Source organism: Platalea leucorodia, assembly GCF_965183815.1.
Source record: "Platalea leucorodia genome assembly, chromosome: 12".
Taxonomy (NCBI): domain Eukaryota; kingdom Metazoa; phylum Chordata; class Aves; order Pelecaniformes; family Threskiornithidae; genus Platalea; species Platalea leucorodia.
The window spans coordinates 6,502,784-6,521,412 of NC_138834.1; the positions used below are offsets into that span (position 1 = coordinate 6,502,784).

The 18,629-nt window shown below is 38.6% G+C and overlaps 1 protein-coding gene across 1 annotated transcript; it reads right to left on the reverse strand.

Moving 5' to 3' along the window:
* Positions 1 to 195: 195 nt before the first annotated feature.
* ATP6V0A2 (ATPase H+ transporting V0 subunit a2) lies at positions 196 to 18,511 on the reverse strand. Its single transcript, XM_082324666.1, has 20 exons — positions 18,307 to 18,511; positions 16,884 to 16,962; positions 15,318 to 15,415; positions 14,314 to 14,451; positions 13,678 to 13,778; positions 12,823 to 12,949; positions 11,944 to 12,026; positions 11,498 to 11,591; positions 10,956 to 11,168; positions 10,217 to 10,367; positions 9,318 to 9,457; positions 8,151 to 8,308; positions 6,409 to 6,499; positions 5,992 to 6,110; positions 5,319 to 5,529; positions 4,756 to 4,875; positions 4,398 to 4,517; positions 3,050 to 3,167; positions 2,328 to 2,499; positions 196 to 1,416 (listed from the first exon to the last, which is right to left on the reverse strand). Exons 1-20 carry the CDS (start codon positions 18,421 to 18,423, stop codon positions 1,314 to 1,316), a joined length of 2,553 nt encoding a protein of 850 aa, XP_082180792.1. The 5' UTR covers positions 18,424 to 18,511; the 3' UTR covers positions 196 to 1,313.
* Between the last annotated feature and the right edge of the window lie 118 nt (positions 18,512 to 18,629).

Consider the following 18,629-nt stretch of genomic DNA (forward strand, 5'->3'; position numbering starts at 1 on the left):
CCGCCCGCCTCAGGAGGGAGCCGCCCGCCCAACGCCCGCCTCGCGCCGCCGCGCTCCCGCCGCCCCGCCCGGGCGCGCTCTTACCTCAGCCCCGGCGGGGAACCGGGCGAGACGGGGCCCGGGAAGGGGCGACCCACAGACACAGGGGCCTGCTCCGGACAGCGCAAACCAGGTTTTATTCGGAATTAGTACGAAACAAGTGCAAAGTTTAACTTACGCTGTTCTTATGGCACAGATGTTAAGAGTATGGTAATATCCCCATTTTCACATTGATACAAAAAATAATACAAAACGACTCCTTTCCACCTATTCGGTATAAACTTTAGTTCAACAACATCAGGTAAGTAACACTGTATGTATGTCCTTACAGCCAAACATAAACACAGATCAAGGCCAATTCTTAATTCCCCGTGCAAAAATTATTCCTAGGAGTAGAAACTGTGCCTGGGATCACACTGTGAAAATAGAACCTGGGATAAAAATGTCTCGTAGGCAGTTTGATTTTTTTATTTGAGTCCTCATCCAAACAGTGCAAGACCTTTTCTGAGGCCTTTACCCACCGAGGTCACCATCAGCGAGGGGCTGCACACAGCTGGCTTTGCAGAACAGCACCTACCGGAAAGCTCCTCGCTACAGCGAAATAAGGGGGCTAACGCTTGCACTCTCCACTTCTAATCCTGCCTTCTTCCGTAACATTAAATCTTCTGAAAGATTAAAGTAGTAACTCTGGGCAGAACTCAGAATAAACAGTCAATATTTTCGGTGCAGTTTTAAATATGGCCAAAAAAGAGCACGGTGCATTGCTATGTACAAATTTACATTTCATAATCCTTCTGGAATAGATACTGAAAACAGACACTGCTTCTGTTGCACTGCTGAATTGTTCCCAAAGTGCATGACATGGTAGCTTGCTTAAGTATGTGATTAGTAATGCATGTTTAATATAATAAAAAGTCTTTTAGATCACTTAAAAGTAACCATTCAAGAAAATACACAGCCTCAACAACAACAAAAAAATGCCTACACTGGTTTTAGGACAAGCAGTAACAACTTTTTTTTTTTTTTAAAGAATAAAATTAAATTTACAACATTAGTTTATCAAGAAAAATGTACATTTTATATCTATATTCTTTACAAGATATTCCAGATCTGCTATGTATTTCTATGGGAGGTATATATTACAGATTTATTTGGCTGCATTATAAGGCAATCAGTGAAAAACACTTTCTCCTACAGGAAACCATTCAGAGGTGAGATCCCATCACATGATTATTTGCAGACAATTCCAAACATTCCTGCTGACAGCAACCAAACTATGCCGTATCATCTTTATTAAAATGTAAAGAAATGTGCTTAAAAGAGAAAGGCGTAAACTTGTATCCTCCACCAGAGTAGAATTTGTTCTGAAATTCCACCCTGAAACGAGACAAAAAAAAAAAAAAAAAAAAGAATCTGTATGTTAATCGAAAATGACCAGTTGTCAAGGGATAGAACTGTTGAGGTTGAACAAAACCAACCCTAATCCTGACACTTACGCTTTCTGTGCAGCTATTTAACCTTCCCATCGCAGTCCCAGGCAAATTTTGTGTTTCTCAAGAGACCCAAACACACTGAGGTTGGGCTGTAATGGCTCATTTCTCACTTGTGTCTTACTAATTTGCTTTTGAGTTAGTTGCAGTTAATTGTTTTGTAAATATACAAGATCATGAGGACAACAGTCTGTAATGCATATAGCTCTGCCTCATGTGTTTATATACTTACACCTCTGCCTTTTCTTTTCTGTAAATTTCACAAAGTTTCAAACGAAATATTCTCTGAATCCACTCGAATGTGCAGAGCTTGTGATATTAAGACTAAGAAAGGATTAAAATACTTACTGGTTGGCAGCCCCACTTTAGCAAAAGTTTTGCTCACTAATATAAATGTTCTGTTGAACCAAATAAATAAAATAGACTGAAGCCATTCAGTGATATAACCAGACTGAAATTAAAAATACTTATCCACGTTACTAATATTCTACAGTGTGAAAAGCTGCAATAATATAAATCAAATGTACTCAAAGTTTGTCAATTCTGAATGTGGTAGAGGTTAATATGCATCATAAGCCAATATCGTATTTGAATTTACTGAAAATATTCCAGAGGAACAATCACATTCAACTAACAGGCCATTTATTTAACGCGATTGGATAAATCTATTACAGTAGCATTAGGCTGTTGAATTTTACACTTTTCTTTTTAATAAGGCACCTAATATTTCAACATAAAAATTCCTCTTAAACAAGCCAGTATACACCAAAGTGGTATAAAGAAAAAAAAAGAACTTACCAGTGAAGTCGTATAGCATGGAGAAAAGCAGAAAGGCCCTCCATGACCAAAAGAATAAAAACCGTTAGCACAGCAAAAAAGGCTAGAACAGGGACTAGCAGTAAGACACCATACGTTGTATCCACACGAAGACCCACTCTCATCACCATTTGCCATAGAACTTCTGATAACTCTATTAAAAAAAAAGTTTCCATAATTAATATGATATTCACCACCCTAAGTGACCTGCATTCTAGTTTAAACAATATTATAGGATCTGCCGAACACAGCAACCCCCCGCTCCCTCTCCCTCTCCCAAAATACTTACAGGGCCATCTCACTTTCAAAATAAGATCTACCAATGTCAACATTTTACACCATGAGACTAAGACTTTAGCAAGTGCCTAAATACCTTCCAAACTGGTCAATCAATGGAAAATCAGAGATGGTACTGGGACTACTGATAGGCTGTTATCTGAGGCAACACTGCGCTCAGGTAATCAGCCTCTTTACAACACAGAGCAATCAATGAAGAAAATTACTAGATTCCAAACAATAAGTCACAATTTTGGTTTGGGAGCTTTCCATAGATCATGATTAGTTTAAAGCAGGGAATTTTTTTAAATTACGAAAAAGATAATTTCATAGTAGTTTCACTTCCAGCAGGCCAGCCCCCCTCTAACCAGCATTAAAAATCAAGACAGATGAAAGAAAACCAAACAAACAAAAAAACTCCCACTTACGTGCATGAGCAAGACTTAATGCCCAGAGTCTCAGATATGAGGCTGTATTAGAAATACATCCTAGACAGTATTCAATGGTATGAATTGCTTGATTCATAAAAACATCTGCAAAATTAAGCTAAAATATAAAAATACATTTGTATCCATTTAAACAACATAGTACGGCATGAGAGAACAAAATCATTCCTATGCAAAGCTTAATACACACGGAAGAAAAATTCCATTAAAGGGTAATACATTGATTACATATCAAGTAAAACAAGATCTGCCATGTTTAAGATCCTTATTACAGAGATAACATTAAAAAAAAAATCAGATGCTATGGTTTTCCAGTTAGTTTCCTCAATTAATTTGTTGATAGATAAAAATGAATGCAATTTATGTTTTCCACAAGGAATATGATCTAATACTTGAAAACTTTAAGTAGTAAAACCAGCCATGGTTCTAATTCCCATTCTATTGATGTTGTATGTTTACAATGTCAATTTTTGCATCTTTAAAACCAGGATTAATTATTAGTAATGCCAGTGATAGAAGAATAACTCTGTTAATACTGTAAACTTTAAACATACATACTTGTTGCTAACAAAGAGTCCCAAGACTAGTATTACTGCAAGTTTCAATGCTTACTTTGCATGGAACTGTGACACGTTTCATTTAAGCAAACAATTCTTGTATTTTCTATACAGAAGAAGCAAGAGCCTACTACCCCAGTGAAGCAAGTACTATACATAGTCTGCACACTGGGAAGCTGAAGCACTTTTTTGTCTTTCAATTCACATGAAATCAGTGGAATCAGTCAAGACCTTTAAAAATTTGGCCAAACTAACCAACAGCAATAGCTGGGGACTAGGAATGCAGCTCATGTCTCCCAACCCCCATTAGCAATAATCCTCATCACAAGATGTAATTTGCAGACATAAAAAGACTTTTGTCTGGATGAAAAGCCCAGATTAATTAACAGGAAGCTGGGCAGCCGTCCTCTTGCCTTAATTTTAAGAATCCATAAAACCATACAATACCCAGGATTTTTATCCCACTCTTCAATTTAAAAAAAACACCTATGGTCTTCGATGCAAAGTCTATAGATGCAAATAAAGCACTCTTCCTGTTCTCCACTACAGATAGATTGTGGTTTACTGTAGCAATCTGAATATACCAAAAAATAATGATAAAATAGCAACAAATAAAAATAACTAAATTGCATTCAGGCATCAAGGTCTTTGCAAAGGTTCCGCTGATTTTCTTGAAAATTTCCAGGGACTCAGCGTACAGGTTCTCTTCTTGATCTTCCATTTCTAATTTGCTTTTAAGGGCATATAAACTAGAGGTTAAGTAAAACCATTACCTCCTCTCCATCCCCCTCTCTCTGCCCACTGTCTGAATGACTGCTTCCTTCTTCTACATCATGAGATCTCAGCAGAGAAAGTTCTTCTTCACTTTCTTTTCGAATTAGCTTGTAGCCACTCTGCAAAATGGAAACATATTGTGTCTTTCAGGGGACTGCCAACGTCATTTTAGAAATTTATTTAAAGTAGTCACAGGCAAAGGCAAAAAGAGAGCTAGAGGAACAAAGCAGTATTATGAATTACAGTCAAAAACTTCCCAAGTTCAGCAGAAATATCTAGTAAGGACATTATATGCAATACACCACCAGCTGAATTCTCCTATACTGAAGAAATGTTTAAGTGTCTCTCAATACTTACCCTGTACATCCTAATGCCTCGGCCTCCACTGTGCAACCAATATAAATAAAGTGGTTTACCAAAAAGCATTACAGGAACAGAAAGAAAAGCAATACTAAGTAAAAACCTCTGTAGAGGAACCTGTTTGTGGGGGAAAGAAAGAAAATGAGATTAGATCACAAAATCACAAGTAGGAAAAGCCTTCCCATTTTCCTTTAAAGGCCAGTTTAAGCATAAGAAAAGTACTACTGCTTTCAGTGGGCGCGTACTCCAAATTGCACATGCACATAAGTATTTTACTTAATCAGGCCCTTCAGTTGGGTTACAGACACCCAGCATCTTCAGGACTGGGTTCTAGACTAAGGCATTACTGACACTCAGTTTAGTAAGATTATTTACAGCATATAGGAAAGCATCAAAATCACAAGCATGAGACTCTGTTCTCTAGCCTTAATTTTAACGGGGGAGATTTTGTTCTAGAAACAGGTAGGGGAACACTCAGCCATCAGCCTTTCCTGACTGGTAAAGTGTTATCTGCACAGGGAACAGCGGGATCTTCAGAAGCTTGTAAGAACACTACTAACCTGCCCGGTGTAGAAGACATCTGTTTCACCACCAGGGAACAGGAACATGTTAATAAACTGAATCAGAATACTAGGAGCAGATGTAGAGTCCTCTGCAGAGTACGCTAACCATTTAAAAAAGATCATAAACACAAGGTAGCCAAAGATGCACATCATGAATAAAAGTTCAGGAAGAAAAACCAAATAAATATTATACTTCTTCTTGAAATGCCTAAAAGATAAAAATGGGGAAAAAAATGAAAAATAAGTTTTACAAAGAAAAATCAAGATGCCCCAAACATGTTTTTTATAAAAGAGTACAGTACCCAAGACTTTTAAAGAGCAAGACTGAAATTAGAATCCAGAACTGATTTCTTAATATTCAGTGAAATTTTAATCAGGTATTTCAGTGGACATCAAGACCATAAGATGCACACATTCTATTTAGCAACAAGTGAAACAAAATCTTGTATTAACCAATGTCTTCACATTTTTTGGCATAATACTCATCCATCATCATATGCACATGACAGAAGACCTCTCTGTTACTGGTTTTTTTCCAAGAACAGTTTTCACAATTACTATTATTCTGTTTTGAAAAAATTGTTCCAGTTTCCCTTACCAGATTACCTGTTATGATTAAAGACTTGACAAAAACTATTATGTTAATATTATTTTCACTTCTTGTACTTACAAGTGGTTAAATACCCCCAATACAACTCCAAACGTCATGTGAGTTACTCCAAAAATCACTGACATTTTCATTTTGAAAGAATTTAAAAAACTGAGACGGTTGCTTGCCAAATTCCAGATCTGAAGAAGAGAAGACAAAACCAGCATTAAAGAACAGTGTAATAGAAGAAATAAAACAGTATCCTTTCCGTATTGGAGACCAGAATTCTACCGCAAACAGGGATCATAACTGAAATTTCAGTTTCATGAAAATAGTTAGGTCTTTGACTCGTTAAGGGAAAAGCTCTTTTTGAATGGAGAATGCAAGCAGAAATGTATTTTTTCCATAGGATGTTTATCTTCCTAATACATATACCAAAAATGTATCTTACAGATGATTGATCATCACAAATGGATAATTTAAAAGCATAAAACTAACCGGATCAATTCCAAAGGGATAAGCTCCATTGTATACACCAGTAACATTTGGATCCAGTGTTAAAAACTGATTAGACTTGAGATCCTCAAGACTGCAGAGAAAGAAAAACACAGTCAGATCTGACATTGTTTAAACACAGAGACAACATATACTTTCAGTTCTGCAGGACACTACTCCTGCTTTCCTTTATATGACCAGCTCACCCACTGTCAGTTTTTAAAAGAAGAATAAAAGGATTTTTAAGCACAAAAGGCCGGGCTAATAAAAACAATATCAAAATAAATTAAGAAAAAAAAAAAGTTCTAGAAACTCACAATCTGGGTTTAATTCGCACTAACTCTCTTTGAAAGGAAAGTTTCTGGATTTTATTCCTCATTCCCCTAGAACGGAAAGCTTCGTTTAAAAAGCTCACAATTAATTTGCTTTTATATAAAATTCACTAACACACACAGTATAACTGATATCTTTTTTCCCTTTTGCATTTAGATGAGTTCCCACTCTAACTTCATGGAGTTTTTAATTAACACAGCACTCACAACCTGTTCACATTTTAACCAGTCACTGGTTTTGACTCTATATTTTAAGCCACTTCTCATTTTGCCTCAAAAACAGGATGCAAGCTGTGAACATTTAAATACCAAAGGGCCACGACAGCTCAAAACAATGCAGTTGTCCCACTTTGTGAAAAAGTACATTTGACAATTCATAGCCTACTTTTTTCTTTTTTACTATCAAGAAATGCTGTACAAAGACTAATGATTGCTAGGTAATTAATTTCATTTATTGTTAATTTCTTTACAGTAGATGTTAATGCTGCTCGGCGATTCATTCCAGAAGCATGACCTTGGACAAATTTCTCCAAAACTAGCCCTGTGTATTCCATTCCTTTCAAAATCTGATATATACACACCCAGAAACCCCTCCTGGGAAATACAGGAATTGGAGACAAATTAAAACCATTGGCATAAAGACAAACCGTAACACAGGAGGCAGCACGCTTTTTATGAATAAAAAGAATACACGACAAGACAAAGTCCTAGCACCTTCTGTTAAGATTTTACAATACTACTGAAGTCTCCAGCCATTCACAAGAACGCCTTTGTGAGACCACAAAAAAAGATGCAAAACGCACCTAAGGAGGTTTAGAGACTGAATAAACCCTAGAAATATCACCTCATAAAATTAGGTGCGAGTTCTTCCTACCAATAAAAAGATACTATGCCAGCTGCAGTTTTTAATCACTGAAAGTTATTAGTTAGCACATAGCATTAGGGTATTGCAACAGAATTTGTTCCAGGAGAAGACTGATTGTCATCTATACCAAATGATAATATTCTAGAAAACATTCCAGGTGGCTGAGGACATGTAAATCCAGTACAGCAGCACTGGTAAATATGAGATTAACCTGATAGACTGACTGAATTAAATAGAATCAAATTTTAATAGTGGTTTTGCAAGACATCATGTTCTCTGTGGATTTGCCAATTTAAAATAATAAGCAATTTGATTTTTTTGTTTTTAAATAACTATTACTGCCTCTTTTATTTTAAGCGTAGATGTATCACTTAGCCCTTAGCATGCTAGCACTCACTACCTTAACAACTAGATTTTGCTAGATTTCACTACGTTTACTTACTACTCTCAATAAAAGGGCGGTTAAAATGGGTGAGCAAAAGGATTAAACTGTTGCAGGAAGTACATTTCTCTTTTAATGGTACAGCAAACAGAGGCACGCTACTCACCGCCAAACCTTCTGTTCAAACATTGCTGAAACATTCCATCCAGAACCAAATATATTTAACGACTTTGAAAAACAGTCATTATAGATCAATCCAGTGTATATAGAAAACAGACCCATTAATAAAATAACATATCGGCCTTCAAATAACATTTTCATTATCTGTAAGTATTGGAAAAAGAAAAAAATAGGTAACATCATCTGCTATGTGAACAACCGTTATCTACACATATCTAAGAGAAACATATTTTTGGCCATACCAAGACTTACAAAAACTAAAAAGTCTTGTCATTAAGGAATATGAAGAAACCTACAACCAACCAAGATGTAACACAAAGAAGTTTGCCTTAAGCATGTGAATATGCAAATTTACAAATGGCAGTCACCAAATGGGTGCAGTTCAGCTCCCCACGTTCACAGCTTCGTGTCAAGTGATTTCTATGCAAAGGTTTATACGCATTAGGAAATAAAGCTAGCAGCAAGAAGTATATTCTGAAAGACAACTGTGGTTTAAATTGAATGCAGAGATTTGAAGTCCCCATGGCAAGCTCCCATGACACAAACTGAGACTTCTCTCATTGGCATTGTTACACTAACGAATAGTCTTTTTAAACCACGTTTCCTTCCCAGGACTAGTTTTCAAGAAGTTAGTCATTTGCAGCCATGCTTAATTAAACATAATTCTAATGAGAGATGCACATGTTCCTGCATTCCAACCCCATATCATTAAAAAATTAGTTACAATTAAGTTTAATAAATTTCAAACTACAACTCCTTTTCAGAAACAATAAAAGAAGATGGAATTTGAAAAATCATTTTCTCCTCACGTTAGTCACTGTAACCACACTCCGTAAAACACACACATCACTTAGTGGCCCTAGCACAAGGAAAGACAAGCCCAACAGTATCAACTAATTTTTGTCAGTTTTTCATTCCAACTTGATTATTTCTTCCCTTTCAAAAAAAGTGAATAGTTTGTTAAGATATCACATTAATCTCGAGGAATATGGCAACTTTAAACACAGAAAATCCTGAAACAAAGGGAAAAAAAAAAAAAAAAACAAAACAGTCTAATCCACGTGTAACAAACAGTACTTTTCAGAAACATAGTAACTATTCAATTGAAGTTATCTTGCTGGATGGGGAGTAAATTCTTTGGAATTCCTTTTACCTCATCTTGTGATCTTTGCAGTCTAGGGTGGTTTTCATACAATATTGTCAGGAGTGCAAATATGAACATTAGTAGACCATGCCCAAAGTCTCCAAACATAACCGCAAACAAGAAGGGAAAAGTGATGATGGTATAGAGAGCTGAAATGACAACAGAACAGATTTCAGGCACACAACACAATTGATTATGTTGCTATCTGAATTATACCTAAGCAATTTAACTACTTTAACCTCGCAAGCAATTTTCAGCTTTAAGTTTGAAAGGCATTTCACCCCCTGCTAATAGACCTTTCCCCCACGCTATAAATTTAACTCAGTTTAAAGCTTGTTTATGTATATCCCTTAGTAATGACAACTCTGCAGTTGAGCATTAGCTGACAATTCTGAGGATAATAATACGAGCCCAGGAAATAAAAATCAAGCAGTTGTTCTTCCGTGGCTATTTTGGCTCTGGACTATAATGTACATTCTCCTGTACAGCATGATGTAGTCAACGTAGCTGCAAAAATATAAGGACATCAAACTAACTGGGCTATACAACAAGCTGGATTTTTTTCAAGTGATGAGCGCCACGCTTCAGTAAGATCAATAGCCATTACCAAAGTTTTCTTTTTTCCCCGAGTATCTTATCCAAGGTAAAGCACATAAAGAAACATTATACAGCTATTATCAGTATCTTTAATGTTAAAATAACTCAGCAAAATCAAATCCCACCTTACTGCTTGGAGCAGCGTTTGTACTTTTGATAAGCTACTGAAATTTTAAAACAGCTACTGATAAGCAGTGTGGTTGTCACCATTTTGCTTTTACTAGTGTCCAATTCAGCCAGGTATTTAAACACATAACAAGGCAAGCGGTAATGACGGCACAGCTCACAGTTTGGATTTCAGAAGGACCAACCTGGATTAACTTCCCCATAGTTTCCAACTCCATAAGCATCCACAATGTTTTGGAACCCTGAGGTGAATTTATTGGTACGTATCAAAGTCGGAGGAGGTTGTGTTGTTGGGATAGTATTCATGAATGAAGAAATTGTAGCTCCACTCTTCCTCTAATTGCAGGTAGAAAGAAGATACATTTATATAAAAACTCAGTTGATACTCAAAACATGTTCTCTATCAGCAGTTTCACTGATCCTGAAACATCCCTAAATTAAGCCTCAAGTTTAATGTTTATCCCTTTGTCCCTTCTTAAAAAAAGTTACATTAATCTGTTCCTCTAAAAACACTAATTATGTACAGCGTTCTAATCCTTACTTTATATGAAATACCAAATGAGAATCATGAGTCTATATTATAAAACAAAGATTTGTTACTAAAAATTCCCTCTTGTAAAAGAAAAAGATGGAGCTGCACTCAACACAACTAACACAAGGGAGTTAGCACCTTCTACTTGACTGCAAACAGCACTGTGAGCCCAGTCAGACTTGGGTCCGACACAGAAATTCTTATTCAAGAAGAAAAACAACAAAAAAACCTCACAACACTAAATAAAGACTCTGCTAATAAAGGAATTGTTTTATATGAGTTCAGAGAGACCCAGACCTGCCTGTGCCTACTTTTAGCTATTTTAAATAATTATTTTCTTTCCTTAGCTGTATAGGTAGTTCACGACAAAAGCGAGCATTCAGCCGACTTACTGAACCTTCCTCCAACGCATGGCGCAAATTCTGCAGATCAGCCACCGGACACCAAACCTCAGCGATTAAACATTTATTTGTGACATCAAAACTGCACAGGTTGAGTACATGATAAATGGCTTTCATCTTCTTCACTTGGATAACCCACGTATAGATGGATTCAGATGCTTTACACAAGACTTGGCGTAAGTAATCCTCAGTTTTATGCAGCACCTTTGTCCAAGAAAAAAACCCAAAAAGACTTCATTGAAAATGTAACAGTGGTTACGTTAACCACAGCAAGAGCACCTAGTGTTTGTCCAACGCTGGATCACATTTGTAGGAGGCCACACTAACCACTGCTTAAAACAGAAATCAATGCCAAGTGCCCTGAAGTTCAATAGATACATGCAACACGAGACCAGGGACATGACATACAGTCCCGTTCAGATCCCAAGCTGTATGTATTTTAGAAACATATTCATGTATTTAATGCTGTGATTTGTCAAATGATTTCCTACGGTGTAATAACTACAGCAAAGGGAATACTGTTAGTTACTCACAGTATGAAGATCCTGAATACGAACATTTAGTCCTTCAACAACTGCCTTGCGCTCCTCCATGGTATTTGGATAGGGATACACATGACAGTGATAGCTACAGAAAAACAGAAGCTTCTGTTCAATAACCAAGCTAAAACAAAACAAATCACCCAACTCCATACGCTGGTCAAATGTGCAACACACCATTTAATAACCACGGAACAGATTCCACTGAGAAAGTCAGTATTTTGCCTGTACTTAATAGGGACTGCAGACAAAATGACTCATACATTTATTTGTATACTGCATAATTATAAAGCTAGATGCAAGGCGGGGGGAGGAACAAATTTAACTTCAAAAACCTCGCCTAAAAATCAACACTTAAAAGGAAGGGGAGCAGGGGGAAAACTAACAAGAAAATAACCCAGGTATAAAGAAATTATATATACATTAGTTTTACTTCTTACCAATCACAGATCTTCTTAACTTTCTGGCCAATTTGTTCACCCCAATAGGACACTAAAAAAACAAACCATTTTGTGGTTTCGCCCTAAAAAACCCAAAAAATTAAGTTGATGAAGTTTGTTTTTAACCAACTCCACTGTGATATAATTATAGAGCAAAATAACAAATTTGAATAACTAGAAAAAGCTGTGTTAGTAGCATTAACCTTCCGCGATTTTAATGAAGATCAAACAATAAAATTCAAGTGTGACAATCTCTTTCTTTTTGGTATATTAGAAAAAAACAGAAAAGGTTTTCAGGGAAAATAAAAGAGAGATTATATTTTACCATCTCAGAATTATTAGTAACAAAAACGTCTTAAAAAATTAAAATGTTACAAATTAGAATCGAAGCAAAATTTAAAAGTGACAGATCAGGCAGCCACAATTGCTGATTTACAAAAAGCGAATTTTATAAGTTCAGAGAAAAAACTTCACAGACCAACTGTATTCCAGACTTTTTTTCCTTAACTACTGAATCAACAAATAAAATTACTATTAAAACATAACGCATTGTACAGACCTAGTTTATTAACTAGGTCCAAGCAGCCATTTATGCCACTTATTTTGATCAAGGTAGCCAATCATAAAGTCACTACTATTCCACAATAAAGTTCTGCACTCATCAAGCTGAACCATGATAAATTAATTGCCACTCCTACGGTTATTGTGGCATCAAGACCTCTAATTTTAAAGTCTGACAATTTCTAATACTTTAAAATAGTTTTCCCAAGGGCACTGGGAAATCATTTACATTCGCTGCAGGCAGACCTGAGCAGCAGTTCCTCCAAGTCTTATGAAAAGTGCAAACATAATAAACTGATAGTTACAATGTTTACTCACCGTATCTGGATCTTCCAGACATTCATCCAACTCTGCGTAGGTAAGAATAGTATATCCTTTACAGACTCTCCACAGCATTTTTTCAAATGCTTCAACTTTTGCTATGTGAACTAATCCAGATATGAATCTACGGAAAAAGACAAATTTGAAAAATAAGCTAAAATCCACAAGAAAAATTAAAAACTCAGAGTACATCATCACTCAGGATCACATAGTCCCAATAATTCAACATCTGCCATCTCCAGAGAAGGAAGCATCACCCTGAACAGAAACTAACCGGTATATAAAACAGACTCAATTTCTCTTTGGAAAACAGACAGACTGCAGGCCTGAGCACACAACTAGAATGACATGTGATGTCATTTCTTTCTGTAATAGTAAGGTTCTTAATTTTTTCTTGGTAAGATACCCTCTCATAATGGTGTTCTAGAGAGCGGCATCCATACGTTGTTTTAAAGGCAAGTAGGCAATACCACTAATAATGTTACACTTACAACTGACACTGCCAGGTGATTAAAACACTGTGTGTTTATCCTAGAAAAACAGAGTAGAAGAAAGTAGTGATTTAGAGCATTTAGAGGCTTTCCTTCACACATGTACTTGATTTGCTGGAAGTTTTGTGACAGTTTTTTTGGTGCTGTCCTCCTCATCTCTTCAAAGAATCCAATTTTGTCACAAAGTTGCATTTGGGCCAGACTCCTACCTGTCTAAAACTGTCTGGCTCATCTGAAATCACTAGAGTCACACTACATTCCACCTTTTAAGAAAGCAGCCCGTTATTTACAGCAGCTCATCAAGCAGTTTTGAAACAGCACACGCTGACGACCTGCCATACGTGGAGCGAACCATACCTACCCCAGCTTGGCACCCAGTCTGTGCATACAGTTGTAATCCACTAATGGCTCATTTTCCACAGATGGAAATTCTTCATAACTTGCATGTAAATGGGATTCATACTAGCAAATAAAAGAAAGATGATTCATAGCTTTCAGGAAAAAAAAGTATTTTCATTCATTTATTATTCTAAAGAAGAAAAGCTAATTAAGTAAATTATTTCAGTGAAAATATAAAACCCTTTCCTGTGTTCAATTCAGACAAAAGAAAGATCTTGGGATCTCAAATGCACTGCTCTTAGCGATTATAGTCAGTGTTGCAAAGGTTACAGGGTAAATGTCTCAGCACAATTTATGCATCAAAAGAACACAAATACACCTTCATTTTCAGCTGGCATCAGCAGTAACATTCAAACAATTCAACAGAGACATCACAAACCTCCTCTAAGTTCAGGGCTGCATTTTGCTACGTATACGAAGGCAGCCTAGCACAAGAGGTCGCCAGCCAGGTTCTCTAGGTGCTGAGCACAAACAACAATGAACAAGGTACAGCGCTGTAAAGCCTGACACCAAGTCACCCACTTACCTACAGCTACTAACAGTACGCAACAAAAACGCCACATGGCACACAATCCCCGCCAAACAACATAAGCAGTACCTCAGCTGTTCTCCTGACAAATCTTTGCGTGACCTCCAACATGCACGTGTATTCTGTCAGTTCAAGCAGGTTTCTCCTCAACTTTTCTTTGTTTTTAGTTACTTCCCTCAATTCTGTCTCCAGCTTCTGCAACTGTTCCTAAGACATGGGGGAAAAAAAAAAAAATGACAGAATCAGTGATACTGTTTTGGAAATCAGGGGAGGATGAATTTTAAGCACATGTTAATTTGCTGCAACGATGGGAGTTTCCCAATTTCTTAATTAACCTAAGCTCCATAGGTTTTATTCGTCAGTCTGCCAAAAGATTGCTGTGTACTGAGTACACTTGATCCTCCACTGGCATCTGTTAAGTCTGCTGTTCTGACCCTAATTTGTGTCCAAGCTAAGTAACGCAGACTTGGAATTAGAACTTCAGATAGTGCAGCTTGTAAGACACTTATCTATTCTATTAATAGAATTACAGCAAAACAGAATGTGATTCAAAATTATATCTGCATTTTACAAGCTTCTACTTCTAATGTAATACCAGAAAAAGCATTCAGAGAAAATAGCACCATGTTTTGCTGTGCAACCAGCACCGGAACCTGCAGAGCCTTGGGCATATAAAACTCCCACACACCCTGGAAATTTTGGATGCACGAAAAGAGCTTTAGGTAAGTCCCAAAGCAATAAATGAGGCTGAAGGACTACATCTACAGACAACAATTTGCCTGGAACAGTGTAATATGCCAATCCATCAAAATAAAACAGATGACTGCAAACCCCGTAAGTTAGCTTTGACCCTTTCAACAGGAATTTTGAATATCAAATCTTCACTGGCAGTCTTTGAAGTAACACTGGAGAAAGAAAACAAAATGGACAAAAAGGAAAGCAAAGGCTTCAGCTCCCCCTGCCACACCCCTATAACTTAAGTCATAAATAATAAGACAGCAAGTAATTAAGTTTGAAATAAAGTTCCAAGATCCAGAGCTACACCTTTGGCATCTGTGGTGAAGAAAAGTTACCTGGATTTCTAAAATGTGTTTCAGCAAGGGGGCAGGAGGAGCAACATCTCCTTCAGGAAGTGGAATATCCGCTTTTTTGATTTCTTGTACTAAATACCCTAGAGTGAGAAGGAAAACGGAATCAGAAAGGAAACGGTATTGCCTTCTACTTCCTAGAATGCTGCACAGTTGACCTTCAGCTGTTACTGATGGTGCTGATCACACTGCAGCATCAGGCCCTAGTTATTTTATTCATTTATTTTAGCAACAACACAAACACTGGAGTCTTCAAAAAGAATGCAAGGAAAGGTGAAGACTAGTCCCTCCAGGGAGAAAAACGAGGGGCTTATGGAGTGCTAGGAATAAAATACACGGAACATTTCCATCTTGGAAGTTTGCAGGAGTAAACTCCCTTCAGAGTCTTCCGACTGAAACTTTCCAACCACAAGTGCTTTTTAAGAAACTTTTAACGTTTCATAGTATCTCTTTGTTGCTGCAAGATATCACTTTCTGCTCATCACGCCATCTGCCAAAAATTGACATTCTGCTCATTGACCCACGTTTGGAATAAAAAACATTCAAACACGGTGGCTTAAGCAACATTGACAACAAACGCAACTCACGCTGGGCAGGGAGATTGCCAAAATAGCTACCGGGATGGTTTGGCATGACCAGCACATGCCTCTGATGAGAGATTCCAATAAAAAGAATCCTTCAACAGTAACTTTTCCTCAGGATACATTGAAGAAATCTGCATCTTGGTCGTAATGCTCTACATACTCTTCTCTACTCATTAACTACCGTGTGAATACAATTATTAATAACTTGAGGTATTTTTGGGGGTGCTTGGAAGCTCAGCGGTATTGACTTACATAACTTGAAAACCAGAGTTTATCTTACAGTCAAGGCAACATCCAGAGTAAAGCTTCCCTTTTCCCTAGCAGGGTTTTAAGCAGTCAATACTGAATTTGCCTCGACTATTTATCAGCAACACATGAGCAACTCTTCCCCACCTCTGAGCCTAAAAAAAACCCAACCTATATTGAGCACCTAGATGTTGTAGCGTAAGTAAACTTTACAGCTCACAAAACCGAGAAACCAAGGTCAGTGGTAAAACACTGGGACAACAGGTTGCCCAGAGAGGTTAAGGAGTCTCCATATTCAAAATCCCACTGGAGATAGTCCTGGACAACCGGCTCTAGCTGCCCCTGCTTGAGCTGGAGGTTGACTAGGTGATCACAGGAGGTCCCTTCCAACCTAAACGACTCTGTGATACACCCAAAACTGCTGCAGCATATCAACACAAACTAAGGAATATATTTGTATGTTCTGACCCCATTCAGCGCTAGAGTCAAGTCATCTCCGGCGCCAAAAGTCTACATAAAGACTCTCCATATGTGTATTTTTTCATACATATGAAAATTTTATAAGATTCTACAGCATTCAGATCCTACAAGACTGGGAAGATTAAAAAAAAAAAAAACCACCAAAACCTGTAGCTGAAACCTCCACTGTAGTTCCACTCCAGCAATGTAAACTTTAATAATGCCACAGATGAGAAAGGACAGACGTGAAAGTAAAGCTCACCAAGTATCCTTTCCATTTCTTCACACTTCTTTACTTCATTCACAAATTTTCTCTGAAATACACTTACATTTGGGTTAAGCTGAAGGGGAAGAACAAAATGCTTGTTAGGTATTTAAAACAGCAACCACCCCTAAAAAACCCACAGCTATTTCTGCGACCTCATGGAGACAATTTTGCATGTATTTTACGTGCTGTCTTTCCACAAAGTGTTTTTCAGCTAAGAAGGTATGAAAACCTAAAAGGATTAAAAAGTCTTCAAATAGCAAGGTTGGTTTTATTAAAGCAGAATTATCCATGCCTTTTGCTAGCTTTACTCAAATAACTAGATCTACTGGAGAAACCATTCCTAATCTGATTTCTAGAGTTCTGAAATACTGCTTAATGACTTCAAATGAACAAACCAACCTTTCTACCAGCAAATTTTTGTGATGGATTTCCACAGAATCTATTTGAAATGTTAAGGCTCAAAAGAATCTTTTTATGTACATCCCCATATTATGAGCGTGCAATGTCTCTGACTACTTATTCAGCTTTTAAATCAGACGCACTAATAGGTTATTTCTGGAATAAATGGTGTGTCAGATACCTGGAATGGCATCAACATGTTAAACATAACACCCATGCAATGATTCTTACAGATTTGTCTCCTCCTACCTGCCATATTTACTAACTAGCTGTTAATTTAAGTTCTCCCAGCTTTCCTTTGCAGCCGACATTTCTGAAGAACACTTGGAAGAAATTCCAGAGTCTCAGTCAGCAAGCAAAGATCATATAATTACGATGAGACAATGCAGAAACAAGGTTAATTATTACCCAACCCAATTTTATGTTAGTCAGGCACGGAGTTTCCTCCAAGGTGAACTGCTCCTCCAGGAACGGACATGTTTTGCAAACCAGCAGTTTGCGATGTTGAAGAAATAAGCCTAGAGAACAGCTAAGACGTTTCTATCGATCCGTCAACAGGGTGGACATACGTACTAGCTGTGCACATACACTCAGACTGAAGTCAGCGTGGCTTCGGGTGGGTAACGAGCTCTCCCACGGGACCCTACTGCAAAAACCCCCAAGTTTAAACTACTTCTGTGAGAGAGGTGGGATACAGTCATCCCAAAACACCCCCCACCCCAGAGTCTCGGGGCGGCCGGGGCTCCACACCGACTTTCCATCGCCCAATCTCGCTTTCAGGCAAACGCGACACAGCTATTAGCCATGTAGCTGCAAGTCAGCGTCGGGGAAAGAAGCGAGAGAAGCGGTCTCGGAGTCCTTTACATCGCACCATCAGAAGGAAACCTACACCTTCCCGACGGCAACTACTCCGCCCGGCTCGGCTCTCCCCGCGGCGCCCACCCGCCGGGGTCCTTTTACCTCCCCCGTCCTCCCGGAAAGCCCCGCCGGGCGCCCGGGCCCCGCCGCCGCTACTCACGTCTCGGAACTCGGCCAGGCCCCGCTCGCCCACCTCGCTGAGGCACTCGTAGGCCGAGCCGCTCTGGAGGAAGAGCTGCGCCAGGCACATCGGCTCGCCGCGGAACAGCGAGCCCATGGCGGCCCCCGGGGCGGAGGGGAGCGGAGGGGCTCAGCCAGGCGGGCGCCGAGGCGGCGCGGCGACACGTCCGGCTGCAGCCCGCGGCGCGGCGGCCATGGCGGAGCGCCCCAGCCCGCCGCCGGCAGCGCGGCCAGCTGCTTCCGGGGGGCGGGGCCGCGGCGGCGGCCAACCGGCGGCGGCGGCGGCCGGGGCCTCGCCGGCGG